At 50.2% G+C, this 16,727-nt stretch overlaps 2 protein-coding genes across 5 annotated transcripts in view; both read left to right on the forward strand.

The window, feature by feature from the left end:
* The first annotated feature begins 3,452 nt into the window (after window positions 1-3,452).
* ERAL1 (Era like 12S mitochondrial rRNA chaperone 1) lies at window positions 3,453-8,592 on the forward strand. Its single transcript, XM_056506796.1, has 11 exons — window positions 3,453-3,565; window positions 3,708-3,851; window positions 4,539-4,666; window positions 4,755-4,832; window positions 4,967-5,013; window positions 5,371-5,432; window positions 5,832-5,944; window positions 6,386-6,745; window positions 7,185-7,334; window positions 7,591-7,671; window positions 7,941-8,592. The coding sequence occupies exons 1-11, from the start codon at window positions 3,478-3,480 to the stop codon at window positions 8,061-8,063; spliced, it is 1,374 nt and encodes a 457-aa protein (XP_056362771.1). The 5' UTR covers window positions 3,453-3,477; the 3' UTR covers window positions 8,064-8,592.
* Window positions 8,593-9,565: 973 nt separating this feature from the next.
* The window catches only part of FAM222B (family with sequence similarity 222 member B), a 36,141-nt gene continuing 28,979 nt past the window's right edge, over window positions 9,566-16,727 (forward strand). The window contains exons 1-2 of one of the 4 annotated variants that reach the window (XR_008841869.1): window positions 9,566-9,658; window positions 10,067-11,486. The gene's annotated coding sequence lies outside the window, so the exon portion shown is untranslated. Of the gene's footprint in view, window positions 9,659-10,066; window positions 11,487-16,727 lie in introns of those variants that run through there. The other 3 variants (XR_008841868.1, XM_056506689.1, XM_056506686.1) reach the window with 3 other exon arrangements.

Below are 16,727 nucleotides of genomic sequence, written 5' to 3' on the forward strand. Positions count from 1 at the left end.
GGGACACTCAGGCCCCCTCTACCACTGTGGGGTACAAGGTCACAGGGCAGGGCTGCCCTCGAGTACTGAGCAGGCAGCAGGGCTGGCAGGCACAGCCAGCATGGAGATAATCCCATGGGGATAATCCCCTGGGACTCACCTGGAGCTGGCAGAGTTTGGGGGACTCAGGGACACTTTGTTTATGTTGCTGCTCTGCATGCTGGGGTGCCTGTGCCACAGTTTGGGGAACACTACAGGCTCCAGGACACCTCTGGGTCACAAGAGAGACTAAAACATGAGTCCCTTTCAGCCCCCAAGTCCCCGAAACTTCATGCCCAGGAACAGGCTCAGACCAGGGCTTGACCCTGTGCCCTGTCCTGCCAGGCCAGGGGGAGTGTGGGCCATTCTGCTCTGCTCCAGAGGTGACAGTGGGTCCAGGGACGCCTTGTGTGGCAGGGCAGGGTCCCTGATAGCCGGAGGCTGCTGCTTATCGGGACACGGGCTGGTCCCGCAGGGGATTATCACCTCCCCCCAGCCCATTTCCAGGAATGCCAGCCTGCCCTGGCCAAAACAACCCGAGACAATGGCACAGCTCTGGCTGCAGGATGTGGCCCTGTGGGGACAGACGGGGCTGAGGCACATAAATGATCAGGGTCATGCACAGACAGGTGACACTCATGGTCAGGGGGTGGAGCCATTTGGGGACATGTGTGGTCAGGGGACAAGTATGACCAGGGTCATGTGCGATGGGGGGACATAGACCCCACGTGGCCAGGGGAGCGTGTCCTCTGGGGACATTTAACTGGGGGATGCATCCCTCAAAGGGTCACATCCCCCTGGGAGGGGGAATGTATTTCCAGGGTCCCTAAAGGCAGGAGGGCAAATCCTTGTTTTGGGGACACACTGCTAGGGGTCATGTCTCTCAGAGGAGCAAATATGGCCAGAGGCACAGCACTACAGAGGTCACCCACCCCAGGGGGACACAGGCTCCCTGCACTCACCTGTACCCTGTACCTCACCTGAGAGTGCCTGTGTAGGGGATCCCCCATTCCCAGGTGTCCCTCCTGGGCCCCGTCCCCACGGGCTGCCCCCTGCCCTGTCCAACACCACTAGGAACCAATTTGCAGTGGGGAGCTCCCAGTTCAGGGTCCCCACAACTATGGGAAGGGATAATCCTGGTCATCACAGGACAGGACATTTGCGGGGCCACCCTGAAGTGGAAGACAAGGAGGGTTGCCCCTTGCCCACATCCCCCCATGGACAATGCCAGGTGGGGGGAGCTGCTTGGGGCGGTGCCCCCCTGGGCATGAAGGGGTTAAGGGCTCCGTCCAGCTGTGCAGTGCAGATGTGAGATATGCAGATGAGGCAGAGCAGGTTTTATAAGGCGGGTGCAGATCCAGCACCCCACAAAGCCCCAGTGCCACCCCCATAGGTAGGTGCCACCACCTGGGGAGCTGCTGCTCTGCTCAGGGAGGGTGGGACTGGGGGAGACAAAGGTGGGGTTTTGGGAACCTCTGTCCTGCTCTGGAATGGTGGATACAGGATAAAAGGAGAGGTTTGGGGATGCTGTGCTGGGGAGGCAATTGGGTTCCTTCAATCCCACTCTGGTACAGCAGGACTGGGGAGAAAGATGGGCTGGGGGCTGTTGGGGTGAGGGGAGATTGGGAACCTCTGCTCTTCTCCAGGGTGGTGGGAATGGGGTGATGAGGAGGGATTAGGGGGAATACCTGTGTAGGGAAGCCACTCAGAACCTCTATCCCGCTCTGGGGTGGTGGAATTGGGAGGGATAAAGAGCAGGTAAGGAGGTGCTGAGGTGGGGAGGCAACAGAACCAGAGGGACAGGGATGGGTGAGGGTGACACCGGGGTGGGAACGGGCTGTGCTCCCTAACCACGCTGTCCCCTGCAGGCTCTGCTCTCCTCTCCACGCTGTCCCGGGCAGGATATCATCGTATACTGTAAGTTGGCTATGAGACACTACAGTATAGATGATGTACTCCCCAGGCTGCACCGACCTCCTCCCGCCGGCACCGAGCACCGGGACCACAGCCGGGGCACCGGGGCTGTGTGACATGGGCTGGGGGGTGGGATGGGACATCCCGGGCTGGGGGAAGATCTGGACACAGCCAGGGACTCACGGCCGGCGGGGAAACCGTTACCATTACTGAGTTTAGTAATGGTAACGGTTCTGCCGACGGCCGGGCACACGGCACGGAATGGCACGGAATGGCACGGGGGTGGCATGGAATGGTACAGGGATGGCATGGAATGGTACAGGAATGGTACAGGGGTGGCACAGGGATGGCACAGGGATGGCACAGCATGGCACGGGAATGGGCGGCATGGGCACAGTGATGGAACCCTGGGGATGGGCACAGGACAATAAAGAGAGTTTCAGAACCATGGCTCCGTCTCTTCTTCCTCACCAGATCCCCTGGGGGTTCCAGGCTGGTGGAAATGAGCAACTGGGGCGCACTAGGGTGGACCTGGGGGCTCAAGGGTGCAGTGGGGTGCACTGGGGTGTGACAGGGAATTTCGGGTGTGTTCGGGCATAGAGGGGCACAGGGGTACCTTGGGGAAGGGCTTGGGGTGCAGGGGACACAGGACTGCACTGTGGGGTGGTGCAGGGAGCACTGGGGAGAACTGGGAGGCACTGGGGTGTGTTGGAAGACTTGAGGAACGTTGGGGTGCAGTGTCAGGGGAGCACTGGGATGTGCAGGGTTGTATAGAAGAGGGGAACTGGAAGCACTGGGTCTCACTGGGGAGCACAGGGGGCTGTAAGGAGGTGCAGGGGATGTGTTGTGGGGGGCACTGAGCATCCTGGAGACAGACTGGAGGGGATCGCAGGGAGCACTGGGACCAACTGGTGTGTGTTGTAGAAGGCACTGGGGCTCACTGGGCTCTGTGATGGGGATCACTGGGAGCACTGGGAGTGCTGTGCTGTGTGACAGGGAGCTCTGGGAGCACTGGGAGCACTGGGAACACTGAGAGCCCTGGGGTCACTGGTACACGGGGAGCACTGAGGGCACTGGGGAGGCAATTGTGACACTGGTGACACCGGGGGGGGCACTGGTGACACTGGGAGCACTGTGTGTGGGGGGGGTGCACCTGTGGCCCTGGTATCACCGAAAGCACTGAGAGGGCACTGGGCAGACACATGTGACACTGGTGACACCGAGAGCACTGGGGAGGCACTTGTGACACTGGTGACACCGAGAGCACTGAGAGGGCACGGAGGAGGCACTTGTGACACTGGTGACACTGGCAGCACTGGTGACTCCGAGGTGCCGCCACATGCACTACGCGGTGGCGCCGGCAGGGGGCGCTCCAGCGTCCCCGCCCCGGCCCAGCCCCGCCGGCTCCTCAGCCGTTTCCATCCCACAATTCCCCGCGGCACAGCGGCGCTCTGGCCCAGCTCTGCCGCTCTCTATGTCCTCGCGCTGTCCACCAATGGGAGCCGGCACAGCTCGCCTTCCCAGCGTGCCCCGCGGCGGGCCAACATGGCGGCTCCCATGGCCGCAGCCGCCGCCCGGGCCGCGCTCTGGGCCGCCGGTGCCGCCGCGGCGGGGCCGCTCCGGCTGCGAGCAGGTGCGGTGGGTCACGGGCGTACTCTGGGGGTGGCGGCCGAGAGGCCTTGTGGTGGGGTGAGCGCTACTCGGACGCTGCGTGGGGAGAAGGCGATCTTGGTGTGGTTAGCTACGTTCTTGGTATATTCGGTGTTTTCTTCCAGCTCGCCTACCGGGGAGCAGGACGCTGGTGATTCCCAGCCGCTGGAGCGGGAGCAGCTCGGCTCTGGGCAGCCTCCTGGGCATCCCCGCCGAGGCCCCGCCTGCCGCTCCGGGCCAGCACCCGCCGCCCGTGGCCACCGACAGAGGTGAGCGGCGCCGCCAGCGCGATCCTGGCCCGCGGCGGGGCTGGCAGCGGCCAGGCTCCTCCTTTTGAAACACTAATCTTAGAAAATTAGGAGTTTAGTTACATTGCTGAAAATAATTAGAAGTTAGAAGGGAGTAGTTATCTGAAACTGAAATAATTGTCTGTCATTTTATGATTGCTCAGGTGTGCTCGCAATGGGAAAAGATGAAACTAGTGAGCAGACCCAAAGGAACATAGACAATGCAACCAGAAACTCATTCTTTGGAAAATTAGACTATCCCCAGAAATAATTTGTATTGTCACTGATAGAAGAGGTCAAGAGTTCAGGGTGAGGAAGACTCTCCTTGCTTCCTCCTTTTAAGACCCCTCCCCACAAAAACTACCCCAGACTTAATTTAAGAAGTGAATCAATGCTTATTAGCTATTCCAGCTAATTACTATAGGAAGCTGGGGATGGGAGGGGCTGTTATTATGAATATGTGTTTGTTTGAATCCTTTGCCAATAAACAGATTTTGTGATCACCTGTGATGTTGGAATATGTATCAGAGAATTACCTCAGATGAACAGACACACACTTTGTAACTTTAAATTGTTAGTCAGTCTTTTGTCACAGTTGAGTATCAGTATTATAACACTGTATATCAGTAAAACAACACTGTTACTGTGGTGCATCACTTTCCCTGGCAGAGGAGCAGAGGCGCCTGTTGCAGAATCGGCCCGACCAGCCCCGGAGCCCCAGGGTGCTGAGAGTCGCCGTCATCGGCGCTCCCAACGCCGGCAAATCCACGCTCTCCAACCAGCTCCTGGGCAGGAAGGTGAGGCTGGCCTGCAGCTCAGCCTGTTACCAAGAGGGTTTTATTGGCATGTCCTGGCTGTGTGATGTGCTTAATTAATTTCCTGCAGGTTTTCCCAGTCTCCAAGAAGGTCCACACCACCCGCTGCAAGGCCCGGGGTGTCATCACGCACCAGGACACGCAGCTGGTGAGTCCTGCAGACAGAGGGCAGGATTTGCTCTTCTGTATCCCATGGGATCACTTCTCATGGCACAGAGGTAGGGTTTACCCCTGACCTCTCACTGCTGGCAGACTTGGAACATTTGTTTTTCCTTTTCCTAGATCATTCTGGACACACCTGGCCTCACTAATCCCTTAAAAGCCAAAAGGTACACTGGTGTGGGGAGGGGGGTTGTGCTGCCTATCAAGAGCTGATAAAACAGGAATGTGATTTTCATTGTGCAAAGTCTGTAAAGCAGGAGTGAGATGAGTGCATGTTTTTAGCCTTATTTTGGTCTCCAATTTTTTTTTTGTTGCCATTTCAATATCACACAGAGCCTGTGACGTTTCTTGAGCCTTTTTGTGTGTGTTTCTGTGTGTTTGCACCTGACAATGTGACAAGGGATGTCACAGCCCCTTTGTGGCAGCTGGAATGAGGAAAAACACTGGTTTCCCTCTGCTTTGAGGGGAAGGAACACAAATATAATTAAGTGTGTCTGATTTACTCATTTGTATGTGTCTTTCAGGCATAATTTAGATGAAGCCATGCTGACAGACCCGTGGGACAGCATGAAACATGCAGATTTAGGTGGGTTTTCCACTCCTTTTTGGATCAAACCAAATCCTTTTCTGCCACATAGATTCCCAGCTGTGGTATCTGGGTTTCTGCTGGCAGCACAGGCAGCCCAGGGAGTGTGAACAAGGAAGGAAGGGCAGAGAAAAAATCTGGAATATTGAGCTGAGGAGGGGATAAGACCTGCCTGGTGCCAAGGGGAGGCACTTTGGGTTAATAATTGGGCGTGGATGTAGAGATTTAACATGTGTGGTGGCATTAGGGTGACATAGGTAAGCTGCATTTTAGTGTTTTGTTAAAAAATTCTTCTTTTTGTGCCCTTCCTGAGGAGAGGAGTGACAATAGACTTAAATGCTGCAAGTGAACATTTTGGAAAATGTGGATTCATTCTTTTCCTTCCCTCTTCCCTGGCAGTCCTGGTTCTGGTGGACGTGTCGGATCACTGGACACGGAACTCTCTGAGCAAGGAGGTGCTCAAGTGCCTGTCTCAGTTCCCCCATATCCCCAGTATCCTGGTCCTCAATAAGGTAAATCCTGCTTGTTCCTCCTGTCTTCTTCAGGCACCACCTGGCATCAGCAGTGATGGGATTTGGGGTCCCTGGTGTGTTAAAGGACACAGGTTTACCTCTCTGCTCCAGAATATTGAGGGGGGTGTGTGTTCCTGTTGCATGCACAAGCACCCCTGAAGTTGTGCTGCTGTCTGGGGTTTAAATCCATCTGGGAAGAGGAGTCAGGTCAGCCAGGGAGAATCTCAGCAGAGCTGACAGGTTCTCAGTGTTTTTGCAAACTGTGCTGGCACTGCTGACACACTCTGGTTTGGCCTTTGGTCACAAAACTGTCCTGTCCTGCAGCAGCTGCTTCCCTGGCTGGTTTCCTGTGGCTCCTTTCCTGTGGCTCCTTCAGATCCAGGGCCCAGCTGCCCACTTCATTTAGGATAAATCCTGACACCCCTCTCTCTCTGACTTCAGGTGGATTTACTAAAGAAGAAGTTTCTCCTGCTGGAAATAGCAACTGACCTGACAGAGGGAATTGTAAATGGAAAGAAAGTGGAAGTGAAATCTGCACTTAAACAGGATTCCAGTTCTTCAGCAAAGTCTCCTCTTCATGAAAGCAAGGTCCCAGGGTCTCACTTTGGGCAGGAAAGGAATCAGGCCCAGGAAGGCTCTGGTTTGGACAGGAGCAGTGATGTTGGGGTTGCTGGCACAGGGGAAGCCCAAGGGCCAAAGCACCATGGATCTGAGGATCTAAAAGATAAAAAAGGCTGGCCACACTTCCAGGAGATCTTCATGCTGGCAGCTCTCCGTGGGGAGGAAGTGGATACACTCAAGGTAACTCCAGTCTGAGCTTGTGTCACACCTGGAAACTGGGGTGAGACCCCAGCACTTCATACAGAGCCTCAGCTTCTACTCCTGCCCTGGGATGGGAGAAAAGTGTCACGTGTCAACATGGGATGTGTCCTTGCTGCATTTCCAGAGTTTCTGTACAAAACTCTTACCTGAGGCTCTCCAAAAAGCAGCTTGTTCACAGCAATCAATCCACCCACTGCTGTCTCTCAGCTCCAGGGGTTCTGTGGGCTTTTGTGACTGATAAACACAGCTCTAGGGAGGGGTTTCAGAGCTTCCCTTTCTCCTTTCCCTGCCCAAAATACCAAACCCCTGCCCTGATGCCAGGCCAGCAGCAGTGCCCTCTCTGCAGGAGGAGCAGAGGGGTGTTGGCCCTGTGTGGGTGACACGTGGCAGCTGATGGGGGGTTGTGCTGTGCCCACAGAGGTACCTCCTGATGCAAGCCAAGCCAGGCCCTTGGGAATTCCACAGCGACGTCCTGACCAACCAGTCACCTCAAGAGATCTGTGATAATATCATCAGGGAGAAGATCCTGGAGTACTTGCCCCTGGAGGTGCCTTATGGAGTGACTCAGGTGGGGAGTGTGTGCAGGCAGACGTGGCCAGGAGCTGTTTTATTGGGGATTTCGGGCTGTGTGATGAGAATCCTTGTTTGGATCTGTGGGATCTGCCAGGTGCTGTGGGATGACTCCATCCTTGCACCTCAGGTGGGCTCTAAGACCCTTTCTGTGTGTGAAGGGGCCACCTTTGTGTGCTGGTGTCTCCAGGGGGGTGGTGTTGGGGGTTCCTGAGCATTTTCCAGGATTGCTGAGTGCCTCCTTGCTGTTGCAGGTGACAGAGATATGGGAGGAAGGAGAGTGTGGGGAGCTCCTCATCGTGCAGAGCCTCCTGGTGCCGAGGGAATCCCATAAAGTGAGTGAGGGAAGAAAGATGGGGTACTGGGGAGGGTGAAGGGAGGTTCTCCAAGTCCAACACATGCATCCTTGCAGTGATTTCCCCCTCTCTCTCTCTTTTGGGAAGAGCCATGTACCCAATACTGCCTGTTCAGTAGCAACTCAAACCTTCCCAAAGTTGCCTCACAATTTAATGCTGAAATTTTCCTCATTGCTTCTGTGGCTGCATTGTTCTCCTGGGCAATGTAAGGGTGAGTGTGATGATGTTCTGTCTGGGTTGTAACACAGAGGATGTTGATTGGAAGAGGAGGAAAGGTCATCAGCAGGATTGCTCAGGAGGCTGGCCAGGACCTGATGAACGCTTTCCTGTGTGACGTCCGACTGAAGCTCAAGGTGGAGGTGAAGAGTTGAGCACTTGGTGTGTTTTAACACCCTTGAACTCTCTGATCATGTGGAGAAATCAGTCCTGGGGGTGTCTTGGCACCTTTGTTCGATTCAGAGAGGATGATGGAATCGCTACAGCAGGCTGAAGTGGAATATATAATTCTTTGAGGGAATGGCCTAAACTGAAATAAAATCTCCAGACCTTCTTTGTCATCTGAACTGGGGACAGACCCTGAAGAATCAGCTGCACCCATGATTCTGGTAGTGCATTTCCAGAGCTGCCACCCCCTTCTTTTGGGCTGTGTCTCATTTCCTTGCTCTCAGGTGTTTGTACATGGAATTTCAGGAGCATCTCCTGCCTTGTAGCAAGCAAAGGGTCACAGTGAAGGATTATTATGAAGCACATGTGTGTAATCTCTTCTGAAGGCTGAGTCATGGTCACACAGGAGGACGAGGCCACCCCAGCCCACCTGATGGACTCATGTTGACTTTTCTCCCTGAATGCTGCTGTCCAATTTTTGTATTTCCCTTGCAATAAAATGGGGTCCGAGAGCAAGTGCTTGTTCTCTCTTTTATTCCTCCATGGCAGCCTGACCTCACAGCCACCACCTCCCCTCTGTTTTATTCCAGCTCAAACCAGGGCACTTTCATGTCATTCTTCCTTCCCAGCTGAGCTTAGATCCTGTTTCCTGAGCTGGGACTTCTGAAGGTTGCGCCTTGTGGGGGGAAAAGCTGGGTAAGGAGGGTTGGAGGGGTCTCATGGGATGGGGTACAGGGGGAAGCTGTCCCCTCTGCATGGCTGTGTCATGGGAGGGGTCAGGATCACCCTGTGCTGCCCCAGAGCTTCATCCCAGGCTGCTTCCAGGGCTGGAGCCGAGTGCCCAGAGCAGCAGCCACTCCTGGGGCAGTGGAAATGCTCTTGGCATGGGAAGGGGTGAAGTCTCTCACCTTCCTGACCTGCAGCTCCTTAATGAGCTTAGAAAATTAGATTAATTATCCCATTGCAAGCCCATCACAGTGGTGCAAATCATCACTTCACTGTGGAAAAAACTCCAGGAAGGAATGACCCCAGGTGTATGGGGATGTATCTGTTGAGACCTCGGTGTGGGCAGCACCAGAGCTGTGGCAGAGCCCCCTCTGTGTCCCTTTCCGGGCCCACCCGCATCTCCCTGTGCTCCTTCATGTCCCCTATGTCCCCCACCCTGTTCCCCACGTCTCCTTCACATCCTCCCTGTGTCCCCCCATGTCCCCCAGTGTGACCCCGCCGTGTCCCCCCCTCAATGTCCCCCCAATGTCCCCCCATGTCCCCCAGTGTGACCCCGCCGTGTCCCCCCCTCAATGTCCCCCCGTGTTCCCCATCCCCGCTGCTCTCTGCACTACCCGCCGTTACCGGCAGGGGGCGGCGCGGCGCTGCCCCCCCCATTCCCCCCCTCCCCTCCCTCTCCCCGGTGTCCGCGGGGCCGCGCGTGCGCGTGCGCGGGGCGGGGCGGGCGGCGCGCGGGCCGCGCGTGCGCGGGGGCGGCTGCGCAGCCAGCACGGCCGGGGCGGGCGGCGGCGGCGGCGGCGGGGCCGGGCGGGCACAGCGGCGGCGGCGCCATGAGGCCCGGGCAGGGGCACCGAGAGTAAGTGCGGCACCCGGCGGGAGCGGGTGCGCGGCCCCACCGTCACCTCTTCCTCATCATCCTCCTGCTCCCCCTCACAGCGCGGCGGGACCGCCGCGGTTCGTACCCCCCCCCACCATTGTCCTTCCCGGGCGTCCCCTCCCCCCGCCCGCTGAGGCATCACCGGTGTGGCGACCCGCCCCCTGTCGCGACACCCGCCGCGTGTCGCGATAGTCGCTCCCACCCCGCGTGCCCGGGGTCTCCCATGCCCCCCGGTAGCCCCGGCGCCCTCATTACCTGTCCCTGGGTACCGCGCACACGGCCCGGGATCGCGATAGTGCGTCAGCTATCGCGACAGAAGTGCCGTCAGGGGGAAGGGGGGATTGCGGTCGCAGTGCGAGCACATCCTTTGTGTGATTCTTTCCCAAGAAAAGTGTCTCTTCGCAAGAGACTCGCAGGCTGGTTTGGGCTGGAAGGGACCTCAAAGCCCATCTTTCCCACGAGCAGGGAACAGGTATCGTCAATAAATCATCCATCGTTTTTATTCCCTACCGACCCATTTTCAAGTGTCTGAAGAAGAAGAAGGAAGCTGCAGAGCTGGACTCCAGTTCTCAGTCCACTCGTGGAGCAAAGTACTGAGATGGTTTTGGTTCTGCAGCGTGAGAACCTCCCTGACCAGCACCTGCGAGGGCTCACAGACATCTCACCCTCCCTTGGTAGGACTAGGTACAAGTTTAGGATAAATCACAGATTGCAGGTTGATTAGTTCAACCAGAATTTGTTCTGCTCACTTCTTACTACAGTCCTTAATTTTTCGGTAGTCACATTCTCAAGAAAATACAAGTTTTTCTGGAAAACTTTTTGCGACAACACTTTCTTCCTCTTTATTGCACAAGCCGGGTTCTTTGTTGCTCGGGTCGCTGCGGGAGAGGAGGGAGCTGGGAGCTCTCAGGAGATGAGGTTGGGTTCCTAAGTGATGTCATTTGTGCTGGAGCAACGGTAGTGACTTTGTGATGGAATAAATCCTCCTGGACGTGCTGGGGCTTTGTGATTGTGTCTGTGTGTGTGTGTGTGCACTGTGGAAACTTCGTCTGATTCAGCAGCCGGCTGAGGAAATTCCGTGCTCTGTACTCCATAGGCAGTGAGGGAATAGAGTGATGAGAGTTGCATTTTCCTTTCAGCTTATTTGTTAAGAATTTGAACTTCAGTTAGAGTCTGTTCATTGAAGTGGCTGCGTACAGCAGTGGGGAACGATGGTGTTCAAGGGTCTTACAGGTGTTAGAGGTGGAGAGAGCAGAGTTTTGCAGCCAGCAGCAGAGTGAAGGATTCAGGGAGAGTTTTTAGGTGGATCTGGAGTCCTGTAAAGCCAGTCCAGAGGGTCTGGAAACTTGGGGAGGAAAAGCAGTGATAGCAGAAAGCAAACTTGAAAGCAAATGCACTCACTATTAATTTTCGGTAGAGGACGGTTTGAATCAAAAGCGAGTAAGAGTCAGAGGGTAAGGTTTGCAATTAACACAGAATCTAAGCTTTCATGGAGAAATGCTTCCATAAAAGAAAGGCTGTTTATTTTCCAAATGATATTTATACTGGGTAGAATTTCTGAGGTGAGGAAATGAGAATTGCCCCTTGTCTGGGGGAGCACAGGTCAAGCAGTAGCTGGAAGAGGAGTTGATGAATTGGCTCTAATTCACAGGCATCTCTTCAAATATTTTCAATATTTCTCAACTATTTTAAGAAGCTGCATTGAATTCCAGCCCAACCAGCCTGATAGTCTGGAGAGAGGAAGGATGCATATTGCTGGAGCAAGAATTAAGCAAAAATAGATAAATCTGACATAATGGATGACAAGGGAAAGCTGATTGCTGAAAGATGCTGGCATGCTCTGGTTTTTGCATGCTTGGCATATATTCTGTTGTGTTACATGGCTTTTGAAGTGTAAAAAAAAAGAAATCTCATTTTGTGCTGAGATAAAAGAAAAGGCAGGTGCTTAAATTCTGCTAAGGATCAGCTTTGATACTGACATGAAGTAGTGACCTCACTTGCATTTATGCCCCTGTCATTTTGTGAACTTCTCAATTGAATAAATAATTCACTTAGCACCAAATAAATGCCATTTAATAAGATGGTATTTTTGATCCCCATTTCAGTTCACATTGCAGTTTCACACTTTTTCAGCTTGAGCACAGCCTGGAGTGCTATTTCTGTTAATAACATTAAAAATATGTTGGAGAATGTCCACATAGTATTGTTTTTTCTCCAAATGTGAAATTAAGGAACCGTTGTGTTCTCTGCAGCTTGGATATTTGCCTTCATTTAAGCCTTATTTGTATTTTTTTCAAGTTGTCCTCTGATAGATAAGGTTTTATATCTATGCTTGCTTCTGGGAACTGTTACCAGATCAAGAGAAGGAAGGATTTTTGTCAAGGACTGAAGTATCTCTATTTCCCAGAAGCTCAGACAATGTGCAGGAGCCTCAGCTTGTGTCCTCTGCTGGGCTTGCTGAAATGCCTGGATATGGGATAGAAACTTTTATCAGCATTTCCAGTGCAATATTTTACTTTTTCACATCCGTTTGTCCGTTCATTTTTACTCTTTGTTTTTGACCATGACTTGTTCCTGGCCAGCACACAGAGATGGGGAGAGGAGGAAGTAAAAAGTTTTACCCTGGCTGCCCTCACCCCAAAAACCTGCATCACCAAAACATTTTATATCCTGTATATTCCTGGCTCACTCATCTTCAGGGAGGTAACAGAGAGAAGAGTCACAGATTTATGAAGTGAGAGATGAAGTGACTTGCAGGATTCTGGGATTTATGGAGTTGCTAAATACACCACCAAGAACGTAGCCACAGCCTGATTTGTTTGAGTTATTTAACAGATGATCAGCACTTTTAAATAATTGCTTTGAGAACATGCAGTTCACTGAAATGCTACACCCACAGGTGAGTAACAGGTCACTGTTGTGTAGTAGCACACTGTATCCAGGGCCTGCTGACTCTTCAGAGGCTGTTTTTGGGGTAAGATGCCCCTGAGGATGAGTAGTTTCATAATTTTCTGCTTCTAATGAGTCTATCACCCCACCCTTTTCAATTTTCAGCATTTGAAATGTTTAAACAATTTAAAACGTTCTCAAACTAGGAAGTGAAGTGAGTAATTGAATTTTTTATTCCTTGTGTGGTATGCCACATTCTCATTTTCCCATTGTATTTTGTGACTCGTGTTATAATCTTTACCACACATATCTTGGAGCAATTTTTTCTTTTAATTGCAGAATCGTTACTTTGACTGCAAATGTGAAAATGAGTTTGTCACATTATTCATCTTTCTACACAAAAAAAAAAAAAAAAAAAAGCTTTCCAAATACTGATTGAGGAACAGAGCTTCTGAACAGGCATTTTGCTGGCTGACATCCAGAAAAGTTGTTCTGAACTTTACCCAAAGATAGTTTTCCAAGGGGTTGTAATCTTTCAAAAGTTGATTTTACTGTCCAAGCAGGGCATAGCTTGGCCTTCACCTGGAGCTGACAGAGACCTCTGTGTTCATCTGCTGCTGGTTTCTATGTTTTTAGTAATTTGATTTAAATGAGCACTTATAAAAACAGCAGCTGTAGCTCATGGCTGATCCAATCTCATAGATCCTATAGGTCCTTTTTCCTTATTTCAGCACATTCTGTCTGGATATCTCTCCATGCCTCTCCTCTCATTTTGTATTTGTTCTGTTGTTGCTGTAATTATTCCCCCATTGTGCTTAAGAATTATGCTTTGTTTATGTATTCCCATTGCTTAACTTGTTTATGCTGTGTGTGAAGATTAGTCCAAGTTTCCAGGGTTTATAAGGAAAACGGTGATATTTCATTCTTGGAATAATTTCTCAGGAATGTAGTTTGGCTGCAGAATGGATTTGGTAGGGAATAGTGGGGGTGTAGCACTGGGGGATGAAAACTGGGAAAGATTTTTCATGTGAATTCCCAAGTCCCATGCAGGGACTCTGGAGTGCTTGGAATGCGTGGAGCACTGGGTTGTTGATGTATTTAGAGATAACTGCTCCAGGCTTTTAAATAGATGCATTGATAGTTGTGCTGGGGGGAAATGTGTTAGAAAACACCTTCTCTGTAAATGCATCACGTCTGAGACAAACCTTTAAGTACAATTCTGCTGAATTAGGTGGCAGATCCTGCCTGCAGCAGGCGTGGGTCCTGTTGGATCTTAGGTGCTAACATTTAATTTCTTACTGTGTCTGTAGTAAAGGTGGTGTAGAAAAGGTGAACCATGAAAGTACAGCTATTTTTAGTGTTAAAGGGGAAAAAAAGCAGTCAGAAAATGATCTACTAAGTGATACATTGCTGACGTCTGTAGTGCAGCCAGCCCAATTAAGGTGCCGTATATTGTTTCCAGCAGGATTCTGATTGTTTCTAATTTGGGAACCACGCAAGAGCAAGTGGAAATAGGTGAAACTGCTCTTCAGAGTGGATCTAGCATCCAGTTGTTCTCTCTAATTTCCCTCCTCATACTAGGACAATCTCTCTGGCCTGCTAAGGTGGGAGCCACACATGCAGAAAAAAAAAAAAATACTACTATGTGTATTCTGTTTTTGTATTTTGGTAAAATATCCCCTAAGTCAGTTTTGAGCACTGTGGATTCTTTTCACATTTCCTGGCCCCAGCATATCCTTTTCTGCATCCTGCTGTCCCTCTCCTTTCCTTCATGTTGTTAAACTTGGAGTGTGCATGTTGGAGGATGTGTGTCTCACAGTCCTGCCCTTTCCTGTGGCTGTCCCTTGCCATTCATTTTGTTCCTCTCCCTAGGCAGTTGCTGCATGGAAAACACTTAGAAAAATATTTTAAGGTGATTGTCTTGAGCCAATACCATATATATCTATGCATATATGTATAGATATAGTTTAAATTCTGTTGGAAGGAAATCTTTGTATGAACCTTTTTCAAAAAATTATGCAGATGCTCCCACTCTCCAAAGTAAACTTCCTCCTCTGCTTATCTTTTTTTAAACCTGGAATGAAAAACAGCATGTCATCTTAACATCTGGAAAGGAGAGCCCTTCATGCCTACTTTATATTCTTTTATCCAGCATTGTTCTTCGTTCACCCTTCTGTTCTGGCACTGGTTTTCTTAATTTGTTGTCTTCTAAGCTGAAGGAATGTCATGTGCTTTGGCTTTGTTGTGGACAAGGAAAATTAGGGATTTGCTCACCCTTCTCTTCCAGCTCATCAGTGTGTTCTGATTCTGGGTTGGTTTTTATTTTCTTCAGCTACAGCAAAGCCCTCAGCTTTTGCCTCGAATGGGTGATGTGTTCCTGGAGCTGGTAATTTGTGCATCCCTTGACTTTAAATTGTTCACAGCTCTGCTGAGCATTTGTGAATGAGCGTGGAGGAAAATCAATATATGAAAAAGCCAGAGTAGGGGTGGGAAAACAGCTCTTCCAGCATCTTTTCCTGGTCACACCATTGCCTGATTTAGTTTTTGTGTCTGTGAACTCTTTAGTGTTTAAATTTAGAAATGGATTGTTTTGGAACAAGTCACTTTTAAGATCGTTTCCAGGAGATTTGTGTGTAATTTAATCCCATTCAGATTTGCTGCTCTCTGATCTGCTTGTTCTGCAAGACTCCAGGTTTTCTATTTCCCTTTACCTCTTCCACTATATTCTACAAATCTGTTGGGGTTTTTTTCCAGTCAAAACTACAGCAGCATTTATGAATCCTTTTATACCTTTTCTATTCCCTGTTCCTATTAATTGACAAGGTGGTGTTTCTTATAATAACCTGGAGGTATAAAAAATGTAACTTCAGTGTCTCTGAAGGATTTCATTAGTGATTATTATTCAGATACTCTAGAAATTGAATGTGTGTACTTTAGAAATTAACCTGAATAATATATTTAGTATTTCTGCTGTGTATTCTCTTATGTTTACTATTAATTTCCAGCACTGCTTAGTTTAATATTTCAGGGCATATTTTTACTTAGAACTTATCAATGAGTGAATTTGCTGATGAAAAAAATTCTTCTCAGAATGTGACAGTCCATCATAACATCTCAACATTTGAATTTAAGGTGAGACAAGAAAGAATTAAGATTTTTCCATACTTCCATCTAGTGTGCATGAGGGAAATTGCACCCATGGCTAAAATCTCAGCCATACTCCTAGAAATTCCAGTTGGGCAAAGATCATCATCCAGTGGTCTTTGTTAAGCAGTTACTGCTGCTGAACTGACAGGTTTGAGATCCCAGTATTTATGTGGTGGTACCTTTGTGATGTCCATAAAATGGTGATGTGTGAAGTTTGAGAAAAATCACCTTTCACCATGTGGTGTTCATGCTCTCCTTTACTGTGTTCTGCTCTATTTACTTGTCACTCCATGCTAAGATTTCAGCTGCTTGATTTATGAATTATTGCTATTGAAATAAAATTAAAGTGGCTGTTCAGTTATTTAAGAGCCAATTAAATCTGATTTTATTCTGATGTAACATTTCCAGTGAAAGGGCATAAAAGGCAGTCTGTGGGGGAAAGTTAGATCTAAAAATGGTTAGTGTTTATTTTATATAATCTGGCCTTTCGACAGTTTGACTTGGCAAATAAAATCCTTTGCAATCTCACAGCAGTGACTGCAGATGTTAGAAGTTGCTCTGTATTTGAAAATAAAACAGGTTTGGTGCTTTCAGTGATCCTGTATAAACCTTTAGCTGTGGCTGCTGGTTGGAGAATGTATCCAGCCAGGAGAAAGGAATTTGAAAGCTTTTGGAGAGTACAATTTATTTACCAGCCTTTGGTGACTTTGACAGGTAGAAACAAAGGGTCTTTTGGGATGAACGTTTCTCAAATCATGGGCTGTGCTGTCCTGAGGGATCAATGTTAGAATTAGCTGAGTTTCCAGTATCAGATTGTGCTAATTACTGCGAGGTCCCCACTCACAGGGGATGAAGTGCAGCCCCAGAACCTTCATGCACGGACAGAAATGGGTCATTTGCATTGTATTGGAGAGCCAAATTCACTCTTAAAAATCTGCTGGGACACGACACTCCAAAAAACTAAAGTGACCAGAAAATATCCTGCCAAGACTTGTAGTCCTGAATTTAAATA

This window comes from Oenanthe melanoleuca, chromosome 19 (genome assembly GCF_029582105.1).
Source record: "Oenanthe melanoleuca isolate GR-GAL-2019-014 chromosome 19, OMel1.0, whole genome shotgun sequence".
Classification (NCBI taxonomy): domain Eukaryota; kingdom Metazoa; phylum Chordata; class Aves; order Passeriformes; family Muscicapidae; genus Oenanthe; species Oenanthe melanoleuca.